Genomic DNA, 24,192 nt, shown 5'->3' with positions numbered 1-24,192 from the left:
TAATTGACATTTTCCAGTAGGTTCCTTTGTTTGGTTATCCTTTGCTTTTCACAACTCTTTGGTACCCACCAGCTCTCGTTGGAAGTAGTAATAATAGTGATAGTATGTATGTGAAATATATTTCGTACCTCAAGAATTTAAACAGATTATTAGGAGAATATCATATCTTATACTCTCCTACTTCCACAAATCATAAAATTCTTTAGACAAAAAAACCGATATTCAAAGCGATTCAAAATGGGCCATCTAGTGTTGATGGGCCAATGAGGCCTCTGTTAATACACTCCCCAGCCCAACACAGCCTTCTCAGCTCTGTAAAAAATCATAAACCCTAATCCATTTCCAAGAAAATAAATAAATAAAAATTGGTGAAATCATGTCAATCCAACCAATAAGCTAATGCCACCTTGCATGCTCAGAGGTTAACACTCGGATATTTGCATGCCCCATAACCTGCACAAAATAGAACAAAATAATTAATATTAATTCCACTTGAATAACAATTATATTTTAATTTAACTTAATAATAATTAGTTAATAATGTAATAATTTTAAATATATTTTTTTATTTAAAAAAAAAATTAGAGTACTTTATGAGGTGTGGTGTATGAGGAAGTAGGATAGTAGTACTTACTCGGATCTTTGGAGATCATAACCGCTAACCCGCTGAAGGAACAAGTCGCCCCGGCTGCCCTCATCTGGGCCCAATATGAACTAAAAGCATAACTAGCATGCTTGATCAACGAATTGGGCTTGTAACACTTCCCTCCTGGTTGGATCGGGTCGCAGGTCCGATTACCCTGACTGCACGCGTACGACAATGCCCCCGTCAACGCCGTCTTGTTTGCACCCTCCGCCACCACGCACCATAACTTCCCGTTATTCGCAGGCTTCGCCAGAGGCGGGTAATCTGAAACCTGGGTCTTGCCCGATAGATCAATCGGGTACACGTGCGACCCGTTAGGGTACAGCAGCCCGAAGTTTCGTTCAGTACCCGGACCTGGCTTCTGGTTTTCGTTGTACAGTGCGAAGATCATGGTCGGGATGACTGCCCCGGGTCTGGCTGGTGTCCCGATTGGTGGCTTCGCCATGAACTTCTTGACCACATTGCGGTTGTAAGTGGCGGCGTTGTAAATATTAGCTCCGAGCTGGTCCGGGTCTCCGCCGCTGGGCCAACCCGTTTCGGCGAGGAAGAGGCGAATGTCCGGGTACCCGAGTCGCTTCATGGCGAAAACAAGAGCATCCAGCATTTGGTCCAACAGATTGGTGTAGGTCAGACCCGAAACGGGATCCGTATAGGTTATGTTCGTGGGCTGAAGCAGAGCATAGTCGAGGTTGATTTGGAGAGGTTGAGAAACCCAAGCGAAGTAAGTGTAGACATCGACGAAGAAGAAGGATTTGGTCCGGTTCAAGAAATGGAGCATCGGTCTAATGACTTTTTCCCGAACGTCGGACCGGAAAGTTCCATTAGACGGTGGGAAAGAAGACTCCAAAGCGTCCATCGCCAACGGGGTTCCGACCTTGATCTTGTGGAGACCGTATTTTTTGACAGAGCTTCGGATTTTGCGCATGGCGGGTACGAGTTTGAACCAGGTTGTGTTGGGTGGGTTGCTGAGGATTTCGTTGCCGACGAGGAGGTAACGGATCTTGGACTCCGGGTAGAAGGGGACAACATTGGTTTGGACCCATTGGTCGGCGAGTGTTTGGTTGGTGGAGATGTCGGGAATGAGGTTGTTCGGGACCATGATTGATATTTGGAGGTCGGTGCCTTGTATTGATTTGAGGATTTTGGGGTTGGTCCCGTAGATTTTGATCCGTTTGCCGTTGAGTTTTTGGATGAGTTGAATGGATGCTGATGGGGTGGGGAGATTGTTGCCCAGCTCGCCGTAGCAGACTCCGATCTTGGGTTGCATTTCTCCACCTGAAAAATCATCAAACACAAAATCCGTAAATGTAAAGGAAACAACACACAGTGGTATGAGAGAGTGCAGTATTATTTGCAGAGACTTACATGAGAAAGAAGCCGAGAAAGAGAGAAGAGACAGCACAAGGAAAGAAGCAAAGACACCCATGATGTTCTTGGATTTGCTCTCTCTTTCTTCTTCTTCTTCTTCTTCGTCAATAAATGAATGGTACTTATACCAATGTTCTTCCGGGCATTAACTGAAGAAGATTAACTTGTCTGGGGAGAGAGAGAGAGAGAGACGTGAATGGAACGTTGAGATTAAAGAAGACAGCGGAAGCAAAAAGGTTTGAGGTTTTTGTGGAATATATGGAGAGCAGTGAGGATTGGACGTTGATTGGAGGGTTTAGGAGTCCAAGATTTGGGAAGATTAATATAAAACCAATGGAATTAGTACTGTGTATGAGAAATTGCAGGGAAGTGGGATACCACTTGGCGAGGGGTTGGGGTATTCTGCTTTAACCTTTGGATAAAGACAAAGCAAAAGCTGATGAAGAAGATAGAGCAAATGTCCTTCTCTAATTACCATACACAAATTTCTAATCACAATTCTTTTTCTCTAATTTATTATGGTTTTAGAAAAAGGATTGGACTAATGTGTTACTCTATATGCAACACAAATGTCTCCCCCTCTATTTTATTTTATAATATTTGTATATATAACTTTTTTTCCTTGTGTTTAATTTATATATGTACAATTAAATCAACCAATTTTTCTACCAGTACGGAGTAAAGTAAATCACGTTGTGATCAGTATAATGTTAGTTCAATACTGATTCAAATTATTAATGTTTTCAAACACGAAATAATATATATGTAGAAAAATTCCTATAAAAAAAATTACTGCACCAATTTTGTTGTTTATTATTAGGTACGGAATTAATTTTCTATAAGATTATTGGAAGCGTGGCATATTGGATGCATCAATAATTAGCGAATAGGTGTGGTGCAGCATGGAAATATTGGGCAGGAAATGATAGAGTGATGGACTACGTAAGTTTGATGAGTGGAGTGGTGGGGTCTTTCCTTTTGTGAGGTTTTAAGCTTTTATGTGGGTGAGAAGACAGCAAAAGTGGAAGATTTTTGGGACCCATCAGCTGAAAAGGTTGCAACCCAATATTTCCAAGTAGCCGTTGGAGATTAATAAGTGCTTGTATACGTTATTATTATTATTATTTATTTACCCTTTCCTCTCTCTTTTTTCGTCTGTTTTTGGAATACATATATATATATATATATATTACTAATATATTAATTAATAAATTAAATATATTTAAGTATAAAAAAAATGATTAGATGCATTATGTATACCCAAAAAAAGGCACTTTGCTCATGTATAGGCTTAATTTTACATAGAAGCCCAACAAAAGCCTTTGTGCGCATGAAGTCCGAGGGAGAATAGCCTCCAGTTCATGATCAATTTATAGGATTCGAGATAGATTAGACCCCGACTGTGATCCATTAGCCTGTCAAGAAATAAGTCCCTTAAGCCCATTTGGTTGCTAAATGTACCCTCCTCCCCCAACACTGCTACAAAGATTATTAGTACAGCACGAAAAAGAGGATCATATAATCATCACTTATGTTTGGAGATATGAAAGGATTATTCCCATCTCCCAACAACCCTCTCGAGATGTGGAAGTTATCCTCTAAAAAACTTATTTGGTTCAATACTTTTCGACCGACTTGACTTCTTGAAAACCTTCGCCAACTGCCTCTAAATTTGAAAAAACTTATCTGCAGTAATCGTCGACCTGAGTTCTAAAGGGGCATGTCTCCTCATCTGAGAGAGAACCAAGACAATAAAAGCCAACCTCCCCCCTTTGGTTAAGGGTAATGTTTTATGCGCTTAATCACATATATACTAGTTTACTATTCAAACACTTTTCATCAACAATATATTCTCTCATCTCCAAAACACCTTTTGCTACTGTATTTATTTTTAATTCATTTTTCGACAACTATTTACTAACTTGGTCGTCGAAATGTTATTTTGTAAGTCCCCTTTCTTAGGCTTGCAAAGGATTTGGCCGAAAGATTTTGAGTCCCAAAACTTCATTAGCAAGCGACTTTTGCTTGCATCAATTACATATCATATTAAAATATACAGATGGATATTAAGTAACAAGAAATTATTATTGAAATAAGATAATAAACACTGATATCATTGGATGGTTGAACATACTTCTTCTTGATTTTAATACTTATACCTTAATATTTGAATAAGGTTTTGTTAATTATAGAAGGTACATTTTTTTCATGATTTTACTTGTTATATAAAGTCGGGCGAGACTTTATTGGATTTATTTATTTTTTCTAAACCTACTTACGTACACAAAGATTATCATTATTTATTATAATACATACATCATTTGTGCACATCTAATTTCATATTTTATGTAAATAAAATTATATATTTCTACGTGTATTTAAATATAAAAAATACAAAATTCAAATTTTTAAAAATTCACATATAAATAAATAATGTTATAAAAAATAAGATGTACATGAAATTAATCCTTCAAGCTTTGGATCCGGAATGCAAACGAGCAGCTGCTAGGCCGAAGCTTTAAACCTTCTTTATTCCCTCCAGCCAAAAGGCCTTTTTCTTGCAATTATTCCCTCCTTTTTTCAGATACACCCACTGCTTTTTTTTTTTTCTTTTAAGTCCCTCAACTTTACCCACACTTTTCACGATTCTTCACTTTTCAATCCTCACTCTTCGAGAATTATATGACTTTCCCATATTACCGATTATTAAATTTTATATCTGTTACGTAGTAACTTTGACAATGTTTAATATTGCTCTTTTCTATATTTGTAAAATCTACTATTATAACTCTTAATAAAATAATAATTCATGTACGTAATCAGTAGTAATACAACATCGTCATATGACATTTTTTTTTTCTAATAGTGTGTACTTTTTTGTTCTACTTAATTTTTTTTTTCTACAAAATCTCGACTATACTCCGACTTTTGATAGAAGTTAAATATATAAATTCTGAACGACCAAATTAATTTGTCAAATTCAATTGTTATGTGACACATGCAAATAAAGGGTTAATTTTTTTATATTATTAAGATAATTATAAAATATGTAATAAGTTTATAACAAGTTGTGGATGTGATCCATGGCTCAATTTTTTTTTTCTTTTTTAAAAAAAAGCCATGTCGTGGATGTCTTTCACGACATAATTTAATATATATATATTTTTGTTTAATTTTATTTTTATAAATTAATTATCTTCAATTAATTATTAACAATATAATAAAATTAAAAAAATTATAATATTAAAATTTATCCAACATATTAAAATTATAATTTTTTTAATTTTATTATGTTGTTAATAATTAATTGAATATAATTAATTTATAAAAAATAAAATTAAATAAAAAACATTGAAATCATGTTGTGGAGGACATTCACGGTGCTTTCTTTTTTAAAAGAAAAAAATTAATTCAAGTCATGGATGTATAAATTTGTTATATATTTTATATAAATTAAATTTTTATAATTTTTTTAATAATATAAAAATAATTAACCTTGCAAATAGAAAAATAATGCAGCGTGCAAAATATTTAGTGTCATATTAAACGATGAGACTTTGCTGGGGAGAAAACATTAAGGTTTACAAGTCATTCAAATTCATCATTTACAATTAATATGAGAAGTCAGCCTATATTGTCAGTCCTCTAGACAAGCGCACATGATCTCGTTCCCATAATATACGCCAAATGATGTAGCGTGCAATACAAGCAATATCCTATTATTTGAGCTCTGTTTATTTTGACTTTATATGCGTCTCACAAATTTGCCCCATTTTGCTAGGTGAATAGAGTTTTAAAAATTTACAGATCATTCAAGATCTTAATTTGTAAATTTCAATTTTAAACAAAATCAAATAAATATACGGATAGTTTAGATGTGACAATATATATATGTATGTATTTTAAGTGTAGATGTTATGAATGTGCAGGTTTCTTGACAGCAAATTATTGAACACAGTTTTGTTAGTGAAGTAATGGGTACCGTCATGACACACTCACATACCACGCACATAGTGACAGACCCAGTTTATATTTGTTCCAAATGAGGACAGGTAGTGATTATCAAGACCTGCTTGTCTAGATACAAACCACATGATATATTAATTTATAATAGAGTTTATTAAATCAGAGGTAACGTTGGCCTCATGTGCTTCCGTTCCACTTCCAGCAACTCTTTAAATAAATATATTCATTTATATTCTAAATAGTTGAGCTGTCTTAATCTTTTTTATGTATTCCAAAACGTTGAACTAGCCTAAAATTATTTATACCGCGTCTATCTTCAACTTCGGATAAGAAAAAATAAAATTATTATCATTTAAAATCTTCTTTTCAGTATTTTTCTGGAAAATTACACTTTGGGTCCCTATATTTGGGTCAAAATCGATTTTGATCCCTAATTTTTATAAATCATTATGATTTTGATTCAATTATTAAAATTCGAGTAAAATTAACAGAGTTGGGGAACACGGCCATACCGTGTAACACATGTGAAGAAGGCCAAAATTAAACTGATCGTATTCTCCAACTTAGTTAGTTTCATCCTAATTTTAATGATTGATTCTAAATTATAACAATTCGTAAAAAAAATTAAGGATCAAAATAATTTCTCAAAATATTCAGGGACGGAAATAGATTTTGATCCAAATTATAGGGACCAAAAGTGTAATTTATTCTTAAAATCCTAACCAATGATTTTATTGCCGTGCGATTGGGTCCAGTGCACGTGATTTTTTTCAGACTGCAATTGAGAGTAATGGGCAGCAGCAATGAATGATGTTGTTGGGTGAGTCCGTATAGGTACGGGTTGGGCCATTGGGCTGCCCGGATGGGCTGGGCTACTCTTTGCAACTTTTATGCTACATTCAAGTTTCATGTATAAAATTTTATCATTTAATTATTGAATAAGTGCTATGAATAACAAAAATTTTAATTATTATTTTTAAAAAATACTAAAAATCATTTTAGTTAATTCTTATTTTTTACACAAACACAAGTTATTAATAAATAAATAGTATTTTGCTTCATTGTTTATTTTTAAATTATAAGAATTTGTATTTAGTGAGATTTTCTTTTCCCCCTCTCTTTTCCTTTCATTTTCTATTCCTCCTTAACTCATATACCCAACGGCGAACTAAGCTACGTGGCCAGTAACATGTCACTTGCTGACATGTCAAATTTTGATTGGCGCACCCTAGCAATATTGCGTTGGAGCTGCACTCTCACCTGTTATGGGCGTGAAGCCACACGATAACTACTGCAGCTCGTGTTGATTGAGAGAAGAGGCAAATTAGCTCAGAGGAAAATCGGAATCTGGAAATTCATTAGGATCAACTTCTTCGAAAAATGAGGCCAACCTCTGCGTTGAACGTCGCTTCAATCTTTCTTCTTCTGGCTTTCATTGCATTAGGTGAAGAAAAATGCAATTAGCTTTATGATCTTTTCCATTTTCTTGTTGGGGATTGTCGTGCAAGTTTTTTATTGGATTAAGTTTTTAGATCTGAATATTTTGATTTATGTAAATGCTTTTAGTTGAGCAGGAAGCTAGAGAATTTTTTATTAAATGTAAAAGACGATGTTTGATTTCGTTATTTGTGTTTGCAGGTTCGGCGAAGAAATCTGGAGATGTGACGGAGCTACAGATTGGTGTGAAGGTAAATATGCTTTCCATTAATTGTAACTGACTTTTTGTCCGTTAGATTGCGTCTGAAATGCGAAGTTAATGCCGTCGAAGACTGGGGATGTTACTTGCTGCTCGATATTGATCTATCGAACCTTAATTCTATTACTGATGATCAGCGAGTATATTGACGGAAAGTGATTAATCAGCTAAAATTTGTCTAGGTTCTGCAATTTAATTCGCAGGAAGTAAGTAAATGAGTATACTTTATTTTTCAGTCACCTAACTAGATATTATAAGGTCTATTGCTTCTTTTGTTGACTGCTGTAATACAGCTGCTGCATGTCAAAGGGAAGAATTTCCATCTTTGGAATGTAATATGGGGATAAGAGCATACTGGGAGTTTGTTAGGCACTTTACTCACTATGGCTATAACTGATGAACTTTGGCAGTGTTGTGTTGCAAATCATTGACATCCAGCAAATATCAAATACTTTCGTGATGCTTCATCAAATTTTGTAACTCTAGATTGTTACTGCAGCTTTATATTTTGACATGAATAGAAAGAGATTATTGTTTATTGCATATGTGACTTTGAGATAGGAAAAGAATGTATGGATTACTCCCTTGGAGGGTTAGGCTAATGGAATTGGATAAACTGTCTGGTCTTGTACATATATTTAAGTTAAACCTCGTTTGGCTGTGCAGGGTTTTATAAAATAAGGTGCAGTAAGGCATAAGAAAGCAAACCATACAGCTGGAAACAGTAGACTAGGTTAAAAGCAGCCAAGATAATGCACATTTTGAATTATATGGATATTTAAGCTGTTCTATTAGCTGCTTTACTATTTTTATCATTGTTCTTTACTGGGGCACCCTTAGCCTCCCTTCTTAAGTTGTTGGTATAGATTCTACCTTTACTTAATCATGTTGTTGACTTGTACTTTCTTCCATTACTTATTGTTGCAGTACAAGCCCAAAACTTGTGACGTTCAGGCTCACAAAGGCGACAGTGTTAAAGTGCACTACAGGGTGAGTGGAATTACATCTTCTTTACAGCCCTACCTGCCCACACACAAAATCAGGATGCCAAAATAACAAAGATAAGCGGCTGAAAATATTGACAATGTATTTCTTGCATCTCCACATTGCTGAAGTCAAAGAGTGCTATAACTTTTTGTTGCATGTGTTTTGAGCCTTTAATGTTTTTTTGGGAGGAAGTTAAGTTGTCCATGGAATTACAAATGTCAGGAATTATGAGGATGGCGTATAATTTCCAATAAGCTGAATTCGTTCTCTGCTCGGCGGATCTAAATTCTAATGGTGTTTGCAGGGAAAGCTTACAGATGGAACTGTTTTTGATTCCAGCTTTGAAAGGGGAGATCCAATTGATTTTGAACTGGGCAGTGGTCAAGTAATTAAAGGTTAGTACGTGTTAGTCTTTGGCATCATTCTTTCTTTCCTTTACCATTGCACCAGTTTTTCAACTATCAAGCATGTTTTGGTTGTGAAATGCATACGCACTTGCTTTTCCTCATCCTGGTACTACTGGAGTACATCTTTATAGTACCAAACTATAACCTTCGTTACTACACTCTCACTTTTGCATGTTTTCTGATATAATATTTCTAGTGTGTAACGGACTGAGTGCAGAGTGGCCAGAAAAGGCCAGCTGCTGCTCAAGACAAAATGGACGTAAACAATCCAATATAAGGCCTTTAGTTTTTGTATACGAAAAGATGAAAGTGTAATTTGAATTCAACGATGGACACATTGCACGCAAAATGTGGAACATAGATTTGCGAATGACAACAACAATGTTTCATAAGAGGCCTTCCCTTAATGGAATATGAGAGGAAACACACTCTTCTTATTTTCATTTAGCTGGAGGCTGTTCACTCATTATGGAAAACCATTTCTGACTATTTACTGATCACCCCTTGCAGTTAGCATGATTTATTGGAAACATCAGACAGAAATAATTATTAACAGACAAATGATGTCAAAGGTTGAGTTATATGCAAAGTCAATTTAAGGTAACATAATGAGCTGAGACCATTTATGGAACATTCAGCATATATATCTGGCAATTTCTTATTCTTCATTTTGGAAGGTGGGAAAAACCTACCATCTGATTCCTCATTTATAGATAAGCAACTGATTAGTATTATGAAGACCCTGCTAAAAGGTTGTATCTGTTAATATTCCATGCAGGCAATACTCTTAAAAGTAAATGTCCAAATTTGGAAATCCCTTTTTTTCCCTTATTTCTCAAATTAAACAGAAAGTTGCTATTTGCAGGATGGGATCAAGGAATACTAGGGATGTGCTTGGGAGAGAAACGGAAGTTGAAAATTCCTTCTAAACTTGGTTATGGAGAGCAAGGGTCCCCACCTACCATCCCAGGTAATAAATCTAATTTCCATGTTGCAGTCACTTGATCTGATACAGGATTACCCTACGCGAATTCTACGTAATGTTCTCTACACTAAAATTCATTTTCCACTTCTCTTATTGTTAATTTGAGGCCATACGATAAAAAACTGACAATTTTATTGCTCTTTTGACTTCAACGCTGGCAGGTGGTGCAACACTCATCTTTGACACTGAGCTTGTAGGAGTGAATGGGAAAACACTGAATGATGGAAAATCAGATGAGAGCGAACTATAACTGGGGAAGCCGGCTCTCTGGTTTCTCTTAGAATCAGTAGGTTTTGGACTTCACAAGAAGCGGGAAAGGAATTCCTCCTTCCTTCAGGAATATGAGTAGAAGTAGGTTCAGTAATTTTCCTCTTCCAATGAGTTTCTACATCCTTGCTTAAAAAATAGTCCTTTTTGTATTGTTGGACCGAAGCTCCAAAACTGGTTAGCTTTTTAACGTTTGTGGAATAGGAACAGCTCCACTGGTAATGTCCTGATAAGGATCTATCAGAATGCACCTTTTAATTATTTCTATTAGTAGATTGCTTAAATAATAGCCAAGTTGTTATGCGTCTACCTATAAACTATAATTGTGTGTTTATAGGCAAGAGAAAAAGGGGGAAAAAGGCCTTGTGCAGGGTTTAGGGAGATTGTGTAAGGATTGATAAATAAGCTTCAATTTTAAAATTTTTATTGGAGAGTATGATGATGGTTTGGCATTATTTTGGTAAAGATAATATATTTTCTTTTAACAGACTGCGATATATTCACTTAACGAGTACATAATAACCTACAATAGATATTTAACAATTTATTATGAATTAACATTTACTATAAAAACTAATATGGGCTTGCACTTTACTCCTCTTCCAATATAATAACTCATTAACTTCGGCTGGAAAAAGTCAAAAAACTCAAACTTTGGGTGCCCTGAATTTGTCATTTTTACTTTACTCTCATTCTTTGTGCTAATCTATACATAATAAAACATAAACATTGAAACCATCCATCTATGCGCAGATTGTCTCACCATCATATTGGGTTACCATAGAAATGTTCCAAAGTCAATATTGTAAGAATGTATCTCATAAAACAATAATGATGATATTGATTGCAATCAATTGGTGAGGTCAAAATATTACATTATTACTTAAAAATTAATTTCTAACTTTTCATATTTACTATGTTAGAAATTGTGTTGAGAGAATGCATAAGAAAAATTAATGTTCAAAAATATTATCACTATATTCCAGTATGAAGAATCCCGCATATTAGTTCTCTTATTCCATGCAATATTATTATATTTTCTCGGAAGATTCACATATTTTTTGAATAATAAATTCATAATATAATTTAAAACTCTAACATCTAATAATATTTTCGTATTCTGACAAGATTAGTTACTTTAATTTTAAATTTTAAATTATTTATTCACTTATCATTATATTTGAAAATTTGAGCAATTCATAATTAATTTTTATGTCATAATTTATGTCGACAAATAATATCACGAAGTATAAAAAATAACATTCAACTAAAATTATTTTACGTAAATACTCTTAGTCATTAATAAGGATGGCAATGGATTGGATTTGTCAATACCCAAGACCCTACTGGCCATGAAAATTTTGGACTTGGATCGATGGACCCAATAATTTTGATTTATTTTTCTAAGGAATAAAAAAACATATTTATTTTTAAACAATAATATTGAAAGGTTATTATTTTATAAATTTATATATGCATATTTTAGGCTAAATATTAAAAATATGTGTTGGCTTTTTAGGTCGAATATTTATCGGGCTTTGATCATGCTCCGAGTAGGAGATGCCTTCAGCCTCTTCCCTTTCCCAATCTGGCTTTTGAGGGGCACCTGCCAATGCCGCTTTCCAGGTCCTCTTGGGTCTCATAGGATGTTACGGGCCTATCGTTTCTTTTCACTTGGGCCTCTTTAGGCTAGCTAATCTTTATGCACATTAATAGCCCCCACTCTAATAAGTAGAGATTTCGATGCTTATTTAGAGTAGAAGTCTTCAGAGGTGGGGCCCAAAGAATGAACTTTTCTTTTATCTTTTTTTTTTCTTTTTCCGAATTCCTGCAAAGAATGTGATTAACATAAGCATGCTTAGAATAAAAAGAGAGCTTACTTCATGCCTGCATGGAGCAGGGCTTTTTATGAGGGTGCTTCCATGGATGAGGGTTTTAACGGGTGTTTTTTGTGCCTACTTCAGTTTAGGACTTTTATTTCCTGCAAGAGAATTTTAAGTAACAAAGACATGTATATATACTATGGATAGCTCTTGCACGGAGCAAAATTATTGTGCATCCTTGGAGGAGGGCTTATTTGAAGGGGGACCTTCTTAGAGCAAGACTTAGGAGCCTCGCCAAAGAAAAAATAAGGTATTCGTCGTAAGTAGGGCTTAGATGCCTTCGCGGAGGAGGGCTTAGGTGCCTGCACGAGATAGAGCTTACAAATCCCCCCAAAGAAATACCTAAGTGCCAACCCGAAGAAGGGCATCTGTGCTTGTGTGGAAGATAGAGTTTTTTATGAGAGGGATGCCTTCCTCGTGAAATTCCTAGGGGCACATGTTAACATACCGAAGGGGGTAAAATAAGTCTCCAAGATTATCAAATTAAAATATTAAAGATACTCCTTGAGGGAAGTTCGTATGTGAAATATTCGGTGAGGGGGATGCCTCTTTGGGGCAGAGCTTCTTTTTTTTTTTCTAAGAGGATGACTTGGGGTAGAGCTTTTTTTTTCTAAGGGGATGCCCTCTTAGTGCAGGATTTTTTGAGGAGGATGCCTGCCTCAGGGCAGGGTTTACTCTTAGAAGGCGTCTGGGTGGAATATGTCATCATCCTATTGTTCGTTACTTTTTTCATCAAAGACAACATTCTTATACTCCCTAGCTTTCTCCAAGTTGATGTATTGTTCAACTAGTGCTAGGAGGTTGTAAAAATTGCGAGGGGTCTTCTTAGTTAAGGACTTGAAAAAATTTCCATCTTGTAATCCCTACATAACAAATTAGTGTATTAGATGTTGCAGTAGGAACCTCTAAGACCGCTAAATTAAAGCGTTGAAGATACGTCATTAGTGATTCCCCTTCTCTTTGTTGTAAAGAGAAAAGGCTCATGATTGTCTTTTGACATCATTACTGTTGGCAAATTGATAGAAAAATAGAGAGAGCGAAATTCTCCGAATGATCGGATGGATCCCAAAAGCAATTGAACCATTATTGGGCCGATCGTGTGAAGGTGGTTACAAACAGACACTTAACCCTATCATTGTAACGGTGAAGAAGAGCACCATTCTCAAAGTAGGAGAGGTGCTCTTAGAAATCCGTGGTTCCATCGTGCTTTGGCAGGTTGGCTCCTTTCAGGTTGAGGGGCAGTGCGTCTACTATAATTTTACTTCACTAAAGGGGATACCCTGCTGCTTCTCCGAGGGCGTTCCCGCGATTTGGTACTGGACGTCTTGGAGGCCTTTCTACAGGCATTCTAGATGTGCGAGCTACTGAGGAGGGACGTCCCACTGAATTTGCAAGGGGGGTGAGTCCCCGGGCTTTTGAGACTAGCGGTGCGAGGGCAGGGAATACCCTTTGATTTCCTTCCTTATGGACATCCCTGTCTAATGGAGTTATCGTGCAGACTTGGATTAGTGTCACTATTTGCTCCCATATGGCCATTGTGATCATTTGTTGTGTGGTCCATAGGAGTTCTGGAGGGAGCTCCCCGAGGAGGTGTCTGAGAAGAGACTGTGGCGTGGAGGCTCAGTTAGCGGGTCAGTAAGTTGGGGGGGTCCTGGAACTATTGCTCCACTGGCGAGGGCTGCCCCACTGATAGGGGGTACCATACTGGTGGGAGCCAGGGGTGTTCCTGCAACAACTTGCAATGTCTGATTGTTGCCGGGTACCTCCACAAACTTTTGTTTGCTTGTGTGGATGCTGAGGGTTTCCATGGTAATTCACGTATTTAACTTAATTTTTCGACAAACGGTGCCAATGATGCGTTCAAAAAATGCATGGGTTAAATTGATATGGATTATGCTCAAAATTTGGACCGAAGTGAATGCAAATCCTAAAGAAGGAGACCTGTAAAAAAGGCGTTAGCACTTCGACGCCCAAGTTAATATTGAATTTGAGATGGAATAAAGCCAAAAAATAAATAAATGTAATTGAAATTAAGATATGATGAATAAAGTCGGTGAAAAGTGTAAAACAACTTGATAATATGCTTTTGGAGTGCTTAGAAAATATTTAGAAAGTGTTTAAGAAGTGTTTAGAGAATGAGAGAGATGATTTAGAGAGTAAGAAAAGTGTGGGAGACATTAGAAGGTTTCATGAAGGTGTCTGCAAGTGCGCTCAGTATGAAAGAGTAAACCTGTATTTATAGGAGGGTGCCTTCTATTCTCGAAAAAAGTGGATAAAGACTGTTTGGATAAGTCATAATTTGATCTTTATCTTTTTTTAGAAATGTTTTTGAGTCCTTATCTCTGAGTTTTGTTGGATTCTTCATCAAGAAGGACACCTAACCGCTAGGGAGTCCAAGATGCCATATAGTCTAGGATTTTGGGGGTACCTTCCTCGTCTGACAAGAGTTCTAGCTGTTAAGGAGTCTTAGTTGTTAGGGAATCTTTCCTTACTTTGTCTTGGGAGACCCCTCATCTGTGAGGAGTCTTAGCGGCTAGGGGGGTCTTCCTAGGGCTAATGTAGTCCAATATGGTTGTTAACGAGATGCCACATAGGAGAGTGGACTGCCATGTGTGTGGGCCTTTTGGACCGAATATTTGTCGGGCTTTAATCATGGTCCGAGTAGGAGGATTCTTCAGCCTCTTCCCTTTCTCAATCTGTTTTTTTAGGGGCACCCACCAAGGCCGCCTTTCAAGTCCTCTTGGGGCTCCTAGGATGCTACGGGTCTCTCATTTTTTTCTTCTTTTTTGGATCACTTGGTCCTCTTTGTGTCAACTAATTTTTATGCACATCACTCTAAATAATTAATTTGCAGTGAATTTGATTGATATTAATAAATTTCATAAATTTTATTCATAGATGAATCTGTCGGAACAAATCAGACGTTGGTGACACTAGTGATAACTATAAAAACGCAACGTGTAATACGCCGAAAGACTGTTTAATTATCGTTTAAACAAAAGTTGCAAAAGTTAATGGGCCCAAGTGGGTTCATTGGGATGATGGAGTGAACCCAATAATACAGAACCAAATACTTACAAGGCCCAACACAATTTAGGGTTTTATTCAACCTGTAGTTAATATTTTTGTGTTCAAGGGTTCACGGGGAAGGGGGAGAGGGCGTGGGAGACAGCTTATCTCATCGTCGACAAACATGGGTACGTCCACCAAGCCTTCTATACGACACACGCACACTTTAAGGCGTGTGCTTTTATTTTCGTCTATTTGGTGTGTGTTTTGAAACGGACATGGCGGATTTGCAGGTATTTCACGTGATTCAATGCACAAGAGGCGTGCCACTGGTGGCAAGAAGAAGTCTTGGAGGAAGAAGCGAAAGTATGTGCTTCTTCTCTTAGCTTTTGTTTTTCGCTTGGGGTGGGTGGGTGGGGTTGGTTGTTTTTTGTAGTTACCCCATGGTTTCTTTTTTGGTGTTAATGTCCCGGGATCTATAACTAGCTGTTGATTGTTTTCGAGTGAAGAGTTTCTCTAAAGTTCCAATACAGGTCCTTTAAACATCTGGATACATGGTTTTCCTGAGTTTTATCTTTTCTTTTTCCTTTATTGGGCCTAAGTTGGTTAGGCTGAGTACATATTTTCTGGGTAATGGCTGGTCATTGCTTGAATAAGTTTTTCCTCAAAGTGCAAAGTATTGATTGAATTACTGCATTGCTTGCTTCTTGCACAAAAGCGGAGTGCATTATTCCGTTGAATCTACTGATTTTATGGGACGTACCGTTGTGTATGGAATTGTGTTTTTCTTACTGCTTTCAATATACATCTTTAATATGGCTTGGCTGAGTAATTGGTCTTGCTGCTATCCGTGCCTTTCATACTGGGATTCTAACTGTTCTAAGGCATACAAATCCTTGGACTATTTGTATATTTTGTGCTTCCTGGGTAAAAGAAATTCTTTTTAGTGCATAATATTCCTCTGCTGTCCGGCTCAGATAGGTAGCTTTGATGACATGAATTTCCTTGGGATTGATCATAGATTGTATTTGTTATTTATGACTTGTCAAGGTATGAGCTTGGTCGCCAGCCTGCAAACACCAAGCTTGACACCCTCCAGAAAACAGTCAGAAGAATTCGTGTTCGAGGTGGAAATGTGAAATGGAGGGCCTTGAGATTGAACACAGGAAACTATTCATGGGGTAGTGAGGCTATCACTCGTAAGACACGTATCCTGGATGTTGTCTACAATGCCTCTAACAATGAGCTTGTCAGGACTCAGACACTGGTCAAGAGTGCAATTGTTCAGGTCGATGCTGCCCCTTTTAAGCAGTGGTACCTCACACACTATGGTGTTGATATTGGTCGGAAGAAGAAGGGAGCTGCAAAGAAAGATGAAGCTGAGGTGTTCACATGATCATGATAACTTGTCTTTTGAAGAGATGCATGTTTTTGCTATCATTCTATAGCTTACAATTTCTTGGCACATAAGGATATTCTACTTCCTGCTAGAGCCATAAGTGACAATTAACTTATTTTCTTCAATCAACTTGACAGGAGGGAGAAGGTATTGCCCAGGAAACCAAGAAGAGCAATCATGTGTTAAGGAAACTTGAGAAACGACAGGCGGCCCGTAAGCTTGATCCTCATGTTGAGGAGCAGTTTAGTTCAGGAAGGTTGTTGGCTTGCATTTCATCTCGCCCAGGACAATGTGGTAGAGCCGATGGGTAAGCATATTGGTGACAATAGATCTTTTTGTTTGGGCATTATCTCCAATTATCTTATCTTACTTCATTACTGTCAACTTATTGACAGATACATCCTGGAAGGTAAGGAGCTTGAGTTCTATATGAAGAAAATCCAAAAGAAGAAGGGCAAGGCTGCTGGTGGTGCTTAATCATGAACTTATGTCAAGTTTACCCGGCCGAAGTTTTCTTATCACTTGGGTTGTCAAAATGCGACCTACCCCTTCTTATGTAGGTTTATATTTACTACTAAGCTAAAATACTCCTTGGGGATCATGTCTTGACCATATAGTACTCAGATTTAGCGAATACTCATAATCAGCGATGGTTAACTAGGTTTTATGATACTGTTTTGTTGGTTGTATTTTTTATACGCATTATTGTAAGATTTCATAGTGATCTATCTACTAAATATGCTTTTTCCTTGGTACGACTTGTTACTACCTTGGTTCAGAAAGTAATAGGCTAATAGATATACTATTAATTGAGTGGAAGGGGTATAAAGAAATTAACTTGGTATGCATCAAGTAGACACAAAAATACCCCAATTTTTCTTTTCTCCAATATGAAAGGTAGTGACTATCAACATCTAATTTTTTATCATTTTTTGGAAAAATATTTGTGTATATAAATGTATTTATTGATGCATCTATAATAATAATAAAATGTACTTAATACTTTTGTATTACAAATACATATATTTTACCTTTTCTTTTTAAGAAAAAAGGAGTAAATTGCAAATATCATAGAGTTTGCAAATAGAAAATGCCTTTCGTTTTTATATTAGTTTAGAAATATATATTATAATGCCATAGAGTTTGCATGTAGTAATACACAGCTTGCTTCACCCATGGATGCAGCAATCAGATGCAGAAAGACTTTCGTGTCTAATGGATCAAGATGCAAGAACTCCCCCCTGAATGTTTCTTTTTCCATTTAAAACTAAAATAATTGTACATCATCTGTCAATTACAACAATAAAGAATTAGAAAGCTAAAAAACTCTAACGAAGGGAAGATTCTGCAAAAAATTTTGTACAGGCCGTGCACAATAAATTACATTAAACTAACAGTAAGATAAAAATCCAGTTATCCTGCCATTGTATACTATTTTCATGATGGCTTTTCACCAGGGCAAGGCCAATCTGCATCATGCTCATGCTAACTATCTTGTGATGAACATTTGAATCGTCGGATCTTCACGATGCAATCGAACGATCAGGTAAAATGCACCCGACTCCGAGGAACTTAACTTACTGTTAATGGCACAATCCACACAGAGGATACTTTTTATTGAGTTAGCTCACTTGTTCTCCAATCAAATCAAGACCAACGACAAGAAAAGTGATTCCTTGAAATAGGAGGAAATAGAAGTGAATCCCTTGGGCAGATAGCAAACTTCTGACTGAAGCAGTTAACAAAATAAATGAAAGACCAAGCTCCTTCCTGTACAAACGATTTCCCTTTTTTCTCCCAGATTTCTTTGTTATCTCTAACTTGTTTAGCTCAGCTAGTCCTGATTCTGAGGATGACTTTGGCACTCCACCCTCCAACAGAGTTGAGGATTCGTTTTCAACAATCGCAACTAAATCTGCTTCTGATGATCTGCCCAGTTTTTTTGTGACAATCCACTCATAAGAACTTCCCAACTGAAAGAGCCCTGATATCATTGCATTAAATTTGGTCACAGACATGGTGTTTTCGAATAGAAGATAGGGCACAATGAATGGAAATGATTGTGGGCATGGAAGGATGTTCAGTATAGAGACTATTCCAGGGATGTAACAGACAACCCAAAATGGCAACTGGGCTTCGGGCAGGAACATAGTCAACGGGAGAATAATGCAAAACAGTGTGAAGGAGTAAAAAGGAAGGATAAGCTTCCGAAGGAGGAAGAAAAGAAATATCAGGTTGGCTTTCTTGGCCAAACTCACCTGAAACATTCAACAGCACGAATCATAATTTGTCTACTACTTAAAATCATAAAAGCAGTGAATTTTAAAAGGACAACATAGTATGAAGTAGTTAAAAACAATGCCTATATAGCTTCAATCTGTGATTTGGACCCACAAGTGACCATATCTTCAATTTTGCTCCTAATGCGACGATGCAAGAATAGATCTAACTAGAGTAATAAACAAACAATAGAAATGACAAAGACAGTATTAAGAGCTCAAATTGGTCAGCTAGAATAAGCTTTCAAAATATAGCAGGGAGATAGCCATTCCATTCAATGTGAAAGAAACATGTAGGAGGGTATAGCTCAGAAGCAAAGGCCTCCTTGTAAAGCTGGAAGAAATAATTTATTCATTTATATAGAAGCCAAATGCTAATTTAGTTTGAAATGGTTTTCTTGAATAATGAAAAGTTCAGCTAGAAGTCGAATGCTAGTCATTTGCACATAAGGAGCTTTCCGCCTAATAGCAAGAGCTGTATCCAACTTTACATAGCGCTTTTACCAAATATCATTGTTCTTTTTCCCACACTAGCTATTGGTAAATAGTTTATTGTTTCCTATTTTCTTGTTTCTAAATTAACTAGTAAAAAATTATATGCGTTGCACATAAAAAGAACATGAAAAAAACTCCAAGTCATGACAAGAAAATTTAAATATTTACAAAATCTTGAGAAAAAAAGACAATGTTATTTTCTGAAGAAGATTTTGAGCTAAAAATGGAACTTGGTAATATATTCAAACTATTCCACTTAAAAATAGACAAAACCCTAATACACCCTCCTTTTAAATTATTTAATAGTTATTATTAGGATTAATAAATATTACAAAAGTTCAAAGAAAATTTTGAAGTATTCGTACTTCTATAATAATATGGATATAGATGAAGAGAAAATCATTTTTTCTCTCTCATCTTTTCTCCTTCTTAATTTAGTGCACGTTGCAGTTCACATGAAAAGGCTGGATAACATCCTGATTCTAACAGTCAAATATAACCACACAATGGATCATACGAACCTTAGAATGCAGTATGTCAACAAAACACAAGCGGAATAACTGCATGGGTCCTGAATGCCATCGGTGTTGCTGCTTTTTGTATGCTTCATAGGACTCGGGAAGTTCACAAAGGCACTGCACAAAGATGAGCATGTTTGATTAGGACATGATTATAATTCATAAAGACTATATTCATAAATCTTCATATGCACACACCTTAACGTCATTTAAGTAAATGAATTTCCAACCACATAAGTGAGCACGAACAGCAATATCCATGTCTTCAACAGTTGTCCTATCCAACCAGCCACCACAGTCCTCAAGGGCTTTGATTCTCCAAACACCAGCAGTTCCATTAAAACCGAAAAAGTTAATGAACCACCCATTGACCTGTTGCTCAACCTCAAAATGAAAGGCCAGATTTATGTTTTGTAGTCGTGTAAGCAAATTCTCTTCCTTGTTCACAAAAGCCCACCTGGTTTGGACCAATGCGAGGTCCTCTTTTCCCTTCAAAATGCATGACTAATTAGTAATAGGTTGAAATTGTTTTTCTACAGCATAATATTGGTTTTTAAAAAAAACTCTGTTAATTAACAGGAGCAATGTCAGCATGTTAACACTGAACAACATGTGCAGGCTGATGGGTTAATATGTTGCCATGGAAATTGCATCTATAGTATTACATTGCAGATAATGATTCATATTCTAGCCAGCATTAATGTTGCCCTGTTATGCTCAACAGTAAGTCTTAGGTAATTTGCAGGCCAAACATGATGCATCTATAAACAAATTCTACTTATTTCCATGTCAGAAATGGTAAACCAGCTGGTAATAAAAGGAAACTTCTGAAGCCCCATAAATTACATTCTACATTGCCACAAAGACTTTTATGTCAATTTAATAGTTTTGTTCCTTTTCTTAAATCACTTTATATAAGATAATCAGATTACCTTAAAGTAAGGAATAGTATTCTTCAGAAAATCTGGTGCTGGCTGGAAATCCGCATCAAAGATGGCTACAAACTCATAATCTTTCACATAATCACAACTCATCGCAGATCTAAGGTTCCCTGCTTTATAGCCCGTCCGAATAAGACGATGTCTATAAATGATGTGTATACCTCTCTGTTGCCATTTCTGTACTTCTGCCCTAATAAGGAATTGAACATCTGCATCATTTGAATCATCTAAAATTTGTATGAGCATTCTTTCCCTTGGCCAATCCTGGATGCACGCAGCTGCGATGGATTGCTGGTATACCTGAGCCGGGATGATAAGATCAAAGAACTGCCAAACAAAAGCTATTGCCATTCAAGAATGGAGGATAAAGAGTCCAAATTCAGGCAACTATTTTTTGTTCCTTTTTCACTTCATTTGTTTCTGGTAGCTGCAGGAAAGGCTTACATGCTAGTGAGAAACAAAAGATATGGCTACGTCTTCTCAATAACATCATCATATTTAAGCAGAAAACTAGGCTGTTTCAAAGCTCGGCATAATACTAAAAAAGAAGCATCTATGTAATTGAAACTTTGTGTCTCCGAGTATGGTAACAATGAGGTTATTAAATAACTAAAAAGGTGTCATAATATAATCTCTTATGCATGGCCACCACAAAGTTTGGAGTTAGTTAAGCCTTTCATTCTCTTTTTCTTCTTTTCCAACACTTATTTTTTTCCTCATTTATGTTGCTATGCAGGAATTAATACCTGACAAGATATGATACTAGATAGGAGAAAAAACTCCCAACAATTGAAGGTTTTAAAGATAAATTCTTTTACCAAGGAGACTGATGAACCCACCATGCAAAGCATGCAGCTAAAACATCAAATCACAAGTAGAAAATTTCATATATTTCCTTTCTCATCTTTATTAGCCGTTTACGGATTTTGAGGTAATGAACTACATCTCACATGCTAAATGAGTAGTTTTGTTACAGTTGTTTGTGATAAGGCGCACTTATAGATCATCATCCATGCATGGTTCTTATTTTATGGCATTTGATAAAGGCACTTGAGATTTCAATGCTGCTTAACCAGATATTCTCTTTCTCATTAGTCCAAAAGTATGGGCAAGTTAAAGGGTTCTAGACTAATATATGCTTGCATTGAATGCGAAGAGACAAGTGTATGACAGACAAGTATCGGCAAAATAATGCAAAGAGTTAAGTTCAGGTATGCTCAAAAGAAATGCACCAATTGCAGAGCTTCCAATGCAAAACAAAGTGGAGGATACTAACATCTCATATAATATAGCAGAACGCATGTCATCTACTAATAACGAACACAACAAAAAATGCAGCTCTATTCCCGAGGCAACCAATTAGTGCATTGTCTCTACTTCGCATCTAGCATAACATGGTAAGTAAATCAATTTTGCTGTATGTATCCATATATCATCACTACCCATGTACCGTATCCTGTATATCCGAAGGCTCTAAACTTCTCAATAATTCTCAACAAAGATGTCCAAGGTAGTAAACAAACGCGAAAGAAATTTACTTCATAATGAAGTAAAACAACTTCCATTTCAAGAGGTAAGATTTTGTACAATTAAAATCAGTAGGGATTTGAAAAACCTACATCTTCTTACCTCCCTCTCATTGCACATGGGAATCTGCACCAGCACCATCGGATAATCATCCGGATTCATGCTTTCATACGCAGCATCCTGCTCATATTCCATCTCCGCCACAGGTTTTAAACCTCTAATCTTAATGTAGAAACAGCCCAGCACCAAGACGAAGCGATCCACAGACTGTATCAAGAACAACACAATGCACACATTCGCCAAGCACTGCAACAGCGGCGCTAAATAATTCGACCTAATTTCCAACCATTTCACATAGATATACTCGACCGAGTCCTCCACCCCGGCTTCCAGAGTAGGAGGACTAAAATGCCATCCTCTAAAGTAAGCAACAAGTTCAAAGAAAAGAAGGCAAACACTCAATATCAAGAAGAATTTGATGATCTTGTAGAACTTGGACTCGGACCGCGGGCTGTCGGATGAGGTAGCTATGCGACGATTCGCAGTGCGGATGAGAGTAATGAAGCCATTGGTAACGAAAGCTAATGAATGAGCAATTCGGTTTAGCTTGAGGAGGTAAATCCAGGACAACTGCCTTGCGCTGCGTGAGCGGTCTTTCCCAGCCGCCGCCGCCGCGCCAGCGGAGTCTGGGCTTTGGATATTGACGGTTAAGAATGTGATATTATCGGAGTTGGAGGAAGAGAAGTGGTCATCGGCGTGGTCCTTGGCTCGTTGCTTGTTCCACCATTCCTGAAACTCGTAGTTTGGTGGACGAGACATGTCGAATGGGGGAGCGTGTAGGTATAGGCGGAGGCGGAGGCGGAGGCGGAGGCGGAGGAGGTGGTGATCTGTGTAGATGAGGGTATCAATGGTGGATCATCCCAACCCCCATTGTGTGTTGGGATCCGGAGAAAAGCAGGGACGGGACGGGACGGGGACGGGGACGAGGTAAAACCTCCTAAACTTAACCACCAGCTTTAAATCAAAATATTTATATTATTCTTTGAAATACAAAAGAGAGCGATGTGCCTTTTCTGAACAATTGTTCAAACAAACATTGAATAACAAAACAAATTGTCAAAATTAAATGAGTTAATTATTTTTTTATTATAAAAAAAATTTATTTTATTATAATTTTATTTAAAATAATAACACAAACATGACGAGTCGCGATTTGAAATCGCGACTCGTCATTAAATTAATGGGAAAAAATGCAGAATTCCCCAAGTCGGGAAACAAAACCCCGACTTCAAGTCGGGATTTTGAATCCCGACTTGGGGAATTTTGCTTTTTTTTTTTTGTTTAAATTATGGGGAATTTTGCATTTTTCCCCATTATTTTAATGACGAAATCGCGACTCGTCATGTTTGTATTATTATTTTAAATAAAATTATAATAAAATAAATTTTTTTATAATAAAAAAATAATTAACTCAAATTAAATTTGATATCAATTACACAACAAATATTCCTCTTTTCAAGCATCATACCAATTGCAAAATAACTATATTCACCACTTAAAATTTGTGTTTCAACCCATTGTTTATAAAAGTGTGGGCCAAATTTTGAATTAGGGTAAATATTTTGCCCTACTGCTTTATTTATTTAAATTAAAAATACACCTTCCAAAAATATTTATTTGATTTGCAATAAGTAATTAATAAGTCCAATTAGAGGTAAATTAAGAATTTTAATTTATTTATTTTTAATAATATCAATAATTTTAATAAATTATGACTAATTAGGAGATCTATTTATTAGATAGAAAAATATCAAAAATA

General features: G+C 36.4%; 4 protein-coding genes across 5 annotated transcripts; 2 read left to right on the top strand and 2 right to left on the bottom strand.

Annotated features, from left to right (window-relative positions):
• On the bottom strand, window positions 106–2,322 carry LOC105170121 (probable glucan endo-1,3-beta-glucosidase A6). The gene is made up of 3 exons (XM_011090742.2): window positions 2,012–2,322; window positions 635–1,921; window positions 106–453 (listed from the first exon to the last, which is right to left on the bottom strand). The coding sequence occupies exons 1-3, from the start codon at window positions 2,070–2,072 to the stop codon at window positions 416–418; spliced, it is 1,386 nt and encodes a 461-aa protein (XP_011089044.1). The 5' UTR covers window positions 2,073–2,322; the 3' UTR covers window positions 106–415.
• On the top strand, window positions 7,243–10,631 carry LOC105170120 (FK506-binding protein 2-like). The gene is made up of 6 exons (XM_011090741.2): window positions 7,243–7,424; window positions 7,619–7,668; window positions 8,604–8,666; window positions 8,968–9,058; window positions 9,936–10,040; window positions 10,217–10,631. The coding sequence occupies exons 1-6, from the start codon at window positions 7,361–7,363 to the stop codon at window positions 10,303–10,305; spliced, it is 462 nt and encodes a 153-aa protein (XP_011089043.1). The 5' UTR covers window positions 7,243–7,360; the 3' UTR covers window positions 10,306–10,631.
• Window positions 15,277–17,368, top strand: LOC105170119 (40S ribosomal protein S8). The gene is made up of 5 exons (XM_011090740.2): window positions 15,277–15,402; window positions 15,508–15,580; window positions 16,265–16,598; window positions 16,751–16,920; window positions 17,009–17,368. Exons 1-5 carry the CDS (start codon window positions 15,399–15,401, stop codon window positions 17,088–17,090), a joined length of 663 nt encoding a protein of 220 aa, XP_011089042.1. The 5' UTR covers window positions 15,277–15,398; the 3' UTR covers window positions 17,091–17,368.
• LOC105170118 (probable xyloglucan glycosyltransferase 6) lies at window positions 17,856–23,395 on the bottom strand. Of its 2 annotated transcripts, none has more exons than XM_011090738.2 (5): window positions 22,476–23,395; window positions 20,838–21,173; window positions 20,104–20,394; window positions 19,909–20,022; window positions 17,856–18,871 (listed from the first exon to the last, which is right to left on the bottom strand). In XM_011090738.2, the coding sequence occupies exons 1-5, from the start codon at window positions 23,190–23,192 to the stop codon at window positions 18,236–18,238; spliced, it is 2,094 nt and encodes a 697-aa protein (XP_011089040.1). In that variant the 5' UTR covers window positions 23,193–23,395; the 3' UTR covers window positions 17,856–18,235. The 2 variants fall into 2 exon arrangements, with proteins under 2 accessions (XP_011089040.1, XP_011089041.1); XM_011090739.2 differs by having other exon boundaries at window positions 20,838–21,146.

Source organism: Sesamum indicum, linkage group LG9 (assembly GCF_000512975.1).
Source record: "Sesamum indicum cultivar Zhongzhi No. 13 linkage group LG9, S_indicum_v1.0, whole genome shotgun sequence".
NCBI classification, from domain to species: Eukaryota; Viridiplantae; Streptophyta; class Magnoliopsida; order Lamiales; family Pedaliaceae; genus Sesamum; species Sesamum indicum.
Note: the sequence above shows the minus strand (reverse complement) of the source record. Positions and strands in the feature narration are given on the sequence as shown.